Here is a 7,250-nt window from a genome sequence, read left to right on the forward strand (position 1 = left end):
TTTTTTTTTTTTTTTTTTTTTTTTTTTTTTTTTTTTTTTTTTTTTTTTTTTTTTTTTTTTTTTGGTTTTTGAAATGATATTGAATGGAGCTGGTGATAGAAAATGGTTTGCATGGGAAGATTATATAGTGATGAAGTTTGCCTGAAATAGGACTTGTTTTTCTCAACAATTATCATCCTAATTTAAGTAATTCTATTATTAAATTTTGGAACTGAGTTCTTCTATTATTCTAGCTCGTTATTATGGATAGAATTGTCGTCTAAGAGTAGAATAAGATTATGGATTTGATATCATCCATCAATAAAATCTATGGGTTTGATTTGTGGAGGATCACTGTTCGTGCAAGCTATTTGTGGTTGAAAGAGGAGAGTTGAATCGATGTGCAACGTTTATGGGTTGGAGCTATGCGTCTCAATCACATTAGAAGAGGGGTATTAGAAGAGGGTATGTTAGGCAACACTCGTCAAGTTGTCTGATCGTCTTCTGCGCCATAAGGCTCGCCGGTTGTTGAGTGTCAATGATAACAATTGCGATAGGCATTGCTATATGTCACACTCACATTAGAAGAGGGTACGTTGTGACGATAGGCATTGCTCGTCAAGCTGTCTCATTGCCTTCCGCGCCACATGGTTCACACCAGTTGTTGGGCGTCGTCAATAACAGTTGCGCCGCCGTAGGAAGTAGTTGGCCGCCACCACACCAATGATTGATCACTTTTGAATGATTGAACCAATTTAGACGGCTGGGTGAAAGAAAAGGCATCAATGTTAACATGACCCATCCCAAAATCAGGCACTATGAATTCATTTAAAAGCAAGTGAACCAAGTCCCTTGCTCACATTGCCTATCACATAACATTCAAACATATAAACGTTTCATCTGTTCTAGACAGTAGAAAGAAGTACAATCATTCAAGGGATATCAGTGTGCCCATACGATCAATCCCATAAGCAGACAGAGTACAGCAACCTACTGTAATACAACTAGACAAGAACATTTTAGGAGCTTCATCCATATCTAGGGAGAATAGAAAAGAAAAGAGAAGCTTGAGAATGGCACCATGTTGGATCCGCTGGCTGACTTCTTCAAGCTGATCCACTGCCGGCATTCCCTTAAGCAGTAATAAATGGCATGGTTGTAACATACAAAGCCCTGATGCAGATTTATTAAGGATACTGAAACTGGTCAAAAGACATCATTTAGCTAGCTGACTTTGTGTAGTCTAAACAAAAGAGAACTCTATTTCCTTCCAGTGCCATAGATGACGAACTTATATGGCTTAAATGCTAGTGTATCAAGTGCACGACTCCCTGAGAAGACGAGAAAAACACGTGAACAAAGTCTGTTCCTTCGAGGAAGTAACTTCAAATGGCAGCCCTGCACCTGGGATGATCTTCATAGACTAGTAGATGACTTGCTCCCCGTTCAGAAAGTGGAAATTTTCTCTAATAATGTAAATGGAAAAGAACAGAATAAGCAAACCTTGAGGCCCTAAGCATCTGTAATCCAAGTAACTTCTGGTATCTTTTGTAATAATACTCCCTTCAATGTGATTAATATTTCACCTTAATCATCCTTCATATCAGCTGTTCAAGGGTAAAGCTTTTTGCTTTATGGGTACTTGTGTTGATTAATCAAAGTTCAGTTCTTGAACTTCCATATGTATTACCTTCTGTTAGCATAATATTAACTGGCTGCCATCCTGAAATATGATGAGTAATCCATTTCTTCATTGAGGTTATCATATACAAAATCTGAAGCACATCGCCCAAGGCAAAATCGGTTAAGCATTCGTTCCTTAGAATCAATGCTGCTTGATATCTGCAAATCAATTGAAACAGAAGTTACTATTTTGAAACTAAAATCCAAAATCTAGAAAGCCAGAAACCAAATCACCTGCAAGAAGAAGCCATTATTGCAGAACGACCAGCTGGAGAAGCCAAAAAATTCTGAATCTTATCCCATATAGCTTTTTGGTATTGATTGGGATGCCCACCTAGAGGGTTCACACACTTCCACAATTTTTCTGTTTTACCAACATACAATTGCACAGCTCCAAAATTATGCCTCACTACCATATTATGCTCTATTGCACTATTTAGTGCCATTTTTACATCAGTATTGCAGTTTCTCAAGTCTCCATATCGGATGCACTCAGTTATATTTGCCTCATTTGGACTAATTTTTTCCATTTTCAGGGTGTTTAATGCAAGAAGAATAACTCCAATAAGGCCTTGAATGTACTCCGAAGGTGGTGGTTGCCCCTGAGATCCCCAGGCATCATTATAAGAAGAACTTCTAACAAGAGTGGTGGAAGATGAATGAGGTGCATACTCTACATCACGAGCATGTCGTTTATTCAACGCATCATGATGGAATGACTGGCTACCATGCTGACTACGGCCTTTGTCTGGCGAGTTAAAGTTGGCAAAGTTTTGAAACGTAGTATGTGGTCTAAATTCACTAGCTTGGTGATGAAAATTTTGAGGATTTATAGCATAATTGGGGTGATCAGAGATATGCAGCTTACTGATATTGGGTGCAGAGAGATCGGGTTGAGTAGGGACTGGGATAGAATTACGATTAACGGGGTTAGGAGAAAAAACATAATCTGGCCGAAAAGGAGGATGGAGCTGCATTGTTTTTTGCCTCACGTGAGGAGGCTGGTAACTCGAGGAACTACCCATTGAAACACTACCATCAGTCCTAGCATGAGTGTAATTTTCAATAAACAGGTTTGGAGTAGACTGACTAGAAGAGGCTACCGAACTGCTATTACCGCTATTACCGAAGAATTCATGAGGTGCTTTCTTAAACTGCTTTGCTTGGATATGATTTGGTTGGTTTAAAAAACTAGGGCTTTCCTCGTGCCTAGAAACAGGCGAGCTTAAGGCTCTGGATAGGACTGGTTGGTTGGAGTTTTTATGTATAGATTTACCTTTATGTTTGTTGTTTCCCAAAGAGACATTTTCAGGTTTGTATACTATAGCTTGTGCTGTCTGCTGATTATGATCAAGTCCAGAGTTCTGAGATATTTGAGGGTCAGAAGTAAGGGTACCGTTCACGAGTTGAGATGATTCCGCACTGGATATTGGAAGTCCTCCAGCTACAAGACTCATCCAAAGCCAAACACTCTTTGCTGCTGCAACTAGTGGTGCAGAAGCCCTTTGTGGCTGTGCAAGAAGAATATTATATCTTCTCATTCTTAATTGATGAAGCGCGTTAGAAAAATCTCTATCACCGGAAATTAGCAAATAATTTGCAGGAGCAGGGTTATCGACCGCCCAAAACAACATATCGACTAGAATCTTCTTGTCACTTGCATCTTTAACACCTGATAGAAGAAAGACTATCAAGATCACCCATCTACTAGATCCAAAGAGTGAAGCCAACTTAAGACTATAAAAAGAGCAGCCATGTCATTTGACTTATATAAGCCTAGATTCATGGGCGAAGGCAATCTTTTTCGTTATCATCCAAGACAGGATAACGAAAGGGCAAGCTTAATCACTCACTAAATACCTAAAACAATGAAAGTGAGCATAGCGCAATGGTAATGCGCTCGTACTCCTTCTATGTGGTTGGAGAGGTTCAAGTCTCCATACAATCTTCAAAAGCAGTGCAAAAAATACTCACAAAATCACATATGAAAGGGGGGCGGATGTAAATAAGGTCACATTAAACAAAGAACACAACAGAATAACAAGATGTGTTTATTCATAAATCAAATCTTAATCAATTTGCTACCGAAATTGCTTGGATATTAAGATGGCATAAGAAGGCCTCCAACAATTAACCCACTACCACCAACACCTCAAGAACAAGGTATGTTTCCTAAGCCCTTACATAGATTCAAGCATCACACCAGAAAAATCACATCCGACCTATAATCCGGTGGAGAAAAACCAAATTCATCAAACAATGATCACAGAAATGACAGAATCTAACCCTAGGGTTTCCATAAACCCTTAGAACGAGAAACAGAATCTGGGGAAGAGAATTACCGGCAGGGACGTGATTCAAGGCGATGCCAGTACTGGAGAGAGCTTGCTGAATAGAGTTGGGAATGCGATTAGTATCTCCGTAGGCGGAAATGGAAACAGGACCGCAGTAGTTGATTTTCACGAGGGCGGAGCTGATGTTTTGGGCGATTGCGTGAGGATCGCAGCCCTTAGGGACCTGACAGTTCTCGATGTCCCACCATACAGAAGTCTTAGCCCTTACGTACTGGGGCTCTGCTGAACCCATCGGTGCGGCCGCCGTTACCACCGTCGCTACATCTCCATTCATGGCCACCGAGGAAATCTCCAAGCAAAGCAGATGGAAATGGTAATGGTCAGCCGCAAAACGGACCACTCATCATATTTACAGCCTCATCTGAATCTATTCATTAGGACCCTTCAAAACGTTGGTCCAGCAAAAATAGACCTTTAATCTTTCTTCGAAGAACGGTCAGAAGAACACTTCTCTTCAGCGCATTTTCCACTCCAATTTCGAGTCTTTCTGGTCAAAGAACTGTGCTTTTGATCTCTAAAATAATTTTTTCAATCATTGAATCTTATTAGAAGAATATTCTTGAAGTAAGGGAATTCGATCCAGCTAGAAGTGGGAAAATGTAGCTTAACAACCCATTCGTGTTTGGCCCACGCCTTGCACCTTCGAGCGTTAACCTACACGCACCTTCTAGCCCCGACTTGTGTATAGTTTGACTTAGTGACCCCTTTCGACTTCAGCTCAACTTAATTGACTTAAACAACTTTGTTTGTCATTTTGAACCGTTCCCAAAGCCATATTTAATACATTTGGAAGTATTTGGGGTTAATTGTCCCTCGTTAACCAATTTAAAATAGTTAGAACCACTTTGTATTAATATAGGTGAATTAATTTCTTAGGCATGTTTTTAACTATAATGTCAGTGAACATCATAGGTATAATCGAACTTCAATGGGTAGGATTGAACGAACGTTGACTCAAGAAATTTAACGACTTCAGCTTAGGCCTACAAGCAAGTAAGCTTACTATTGGAACACCTTTGGGTTAGGTTGGATGAATTGTATGTTGCATTGTACCATATGGCTTCTCTACTATATTATATTTATGAACTTCATGTGATGCATGTACTTCCAACGTGTTGATCCATGTATTTTATGATATCATGTTCACATCATGCCCTATGACTCACATGATGAGTAATGTATGATAAGAATAAATAATTTCATGAAAAGTATGAAGGTGTGATGACCTTATACATGTTATATTTCATGAGAATGAATACCTTTTCAATAAGTTTCGTACAAATGCGTACACCATGATATGATATGCACTCCTTTCTTTCGGTTGGTTTTTGCTACTGTGAACATATGCTAACCTGTATCAAGTCTAGGGGTACACATACAAGATCATCGGATGGGTTTAAACGCGCGTGCTAGAGAAATGTTATACATCCAACTTTATCCAAAAAAATCTAAAGAATAGTCAAGAAAAATAGGTTTTACCATGAAAAATATGAACTATGTTATATGTTATATGTGATTGCATTTTTTGACCTCAATAGTGAAGACTCTTACTAGATTTTTTTAAATACTCAAACACGTTGAACATTTTTAAGTAAAAGCAAGAACGGGATGATGGCATCAGCTAAGCTCCATTATTTTCGACTTGCTCTTAGAATTTGACTTCTGGATTACCGTCTCCTTTCCTGTTTCTTCGACAAGCTTTAAATTTGATAAGGCAGCGCTCAGTGAATCGTCAGAAACTGTAGCAACTTGGTTACCAGTTGCAATATTAGCCCCCGTGTCTGAAGTCGATGCGTCGAGGTTTTGGCCTGCTACTTCCAACTCGAGCTTCTTAAACTCCTCCTCGATATCTTCCTCTTCGAGAATCAAGCCAGATGGAGCTGAGTCTATGATACACAGAGCCATATTCAATCATAATGAAAGAGAAGTTCCCAGAATGCTAAGTTTTTAGACGAGAAACTTGGAAAAATCCAAAATATATGTACCTATAACACTTGCAACTTGCTTCTGTATATCGATGCTTGCTTCTAGTTCCTGCAAACTATGCTGGAGTATGTCCCAACTAACCTCGTGTTCTTTCATTGCCCGAGCACCAATTTGAATAGCCTCAGAAACCTGCCAACAGAGTATGATATTACTTTTTAGTCAACCTAAGACATCAAACCAGAAGAATTTATTAGTAGCTCAAAATCTGTATTCATTTTTAAATAGTTTCAAGCTAAGAAATTGCCAACTGTGTCACTTTTATAGAGTGAATGGTGACAGCACAAGACGTTTCACTAAGCAAAGAAGAAAACTGACGATGGTAAGTGTGAGATCTCACATCGGTTGGGGAGGAGAATGAAGCATTCTTTATAAGGGTGTGAAAACCTCTCCCTAGCAGACATATTTTAAAAACCTTGAGGGGAAGCCCGAAAGAGAAAGCCCAAAAAGGACAATATCTGCTAGCGGTGGGCTTGGGCCTTTACAAATGGTATTAGAGCCAGACACCGGGCAATGTGCCAACGAGAAGGCTGAACCCCAAAGAGGAGTGGACACGAGACGGTGTGCCAGCAAGGAGGCTGAGCCTCGAAGGGGAATGGATTAGGGGATCCCACGTCGATTGGAGAAGGGAATGAGTACCAACAAGGACTCTGGCCCCGAAGGGAGGTGGATTGTGAGATCCCATATCGGTTGGGGAGGATAACGAAACATTCTTTACAAGGGTGTGGAAACTTCTCCTTAGCAGACGCGTTTTAAAAATTTTGCGAGGAAGCCCAAAAGAGAAAGCCCAAAGAGAATAATATCTTCTAGTGGTGGGCTTAGGCCGTTACAGTAAGTTACCGTTTTGGTTGATTCAGCGTCTGCAATAGCATTTAGAACTTCCTCCACTCTGTTTAAGAGAGATGCAACTTTTTCTCGACTTTCTGTGGTGATCTTTAACTCTCTTGCATGTTTCAGTGCGGTTTTTTTGTTTCCAGACTTTAAAGAAGCTAATGCGGATTGTCTTGACCTGAAATGAAAAAATGGATTAATGTCATAAGACAACTCACTATCTGGGAAGACAAACTTCACAAGCATATTGCAAGAAGAGATCTATATTATAATTACAGTCATTCCACCCATTCTAGTCTCAAACATCAAAAAACTTCATTTAAGCAGGACACTTCAAAGGAAGATTTTAGTAGATGATAGACACTCTTGACACAGAATTGCTCAAACGTTTTCATCACCCCCCCCCCCCCCCCCCCCCCC

At 39.9% G+C, this 7,250-nt stretch overlaps 2 protein-coding genes across 6 annotated transcripts in view; both read right to left on the reverse strand.

Annotated features, from left to right (window-relative positions):
• Window positions 1-764: 764 nt before the first annotated feature.
• Window positions 765-4,499, reverse strand: LOC111444937. The gene is made up of 3 exons (XM_023083087.1): window positions 4,005-4,499; window positions 1,897-3,334; window positions 765-1,821 (listed from the first exon to the last, which is right to left on the reverse strand). The coding sequence occupies exons 1-3, from the start codon at window positions 4,288-4,290 to the stop codon at window positions 1,635-1,637; spliced, it is 1,911 nt and encodes a 636-aa protein (XP_022938855.1). The 5' UTR covers window positions 4,291-4,499; the 3' UTR covers window positions 765-1,634.
• A 908-nt stretch (window positions 4,500-5,407) lies between these two features.
• The window catches only part of LOC111444939 (charged multivesicular body protein 7), a 5,396-nt gene continuing 3,553 nt past the window's right edge, over window positions 5,408-7,250 (reverse strand). For all 5 annotated transcript variants that reach the window (XM_023083090.1, XM_023083093.1, XM_023083092.1 and 2 more), the window contains 3 exons: window positions 6,840-7,008; window positions 6,002-6,131; window positions 5,408-5,902 (listed from right to left, as the gene is read on the reverse strand). In XM_023083090.1, coding sequence (XP_022938858.1) covers window positions 5,634-5,902; window positions 6,002-6,131; window positions 6,840-7,008 — 568 coding nt within the window. In that variant the 3' untranslated portion in view covers window positions 5,408-5,633. The remainder of the gene's footprint in view (window positions 5,903-6,001; window positions 6,132-6,839; window positions 7,009-7,250) is intronic.

Source organism: Cucurbita moschata, unplaced genomic scaffold (genome assembly GCF_002738365.1).
Source record: "Cucurbita moschata cultivar Rifu unplaced genomic scaffold, Cmos_1.0 Cmo_Scf00007, whole genome shotgun sequence".
NCBI classification, from domain to species: domain Eukaryota; kingdom Viridiplantae; phylum Streptophyta; class Magnoliopsida; order Cucurbitales; family Cucurbitaceae; genus Cucurbita; species Cucurbita moschata.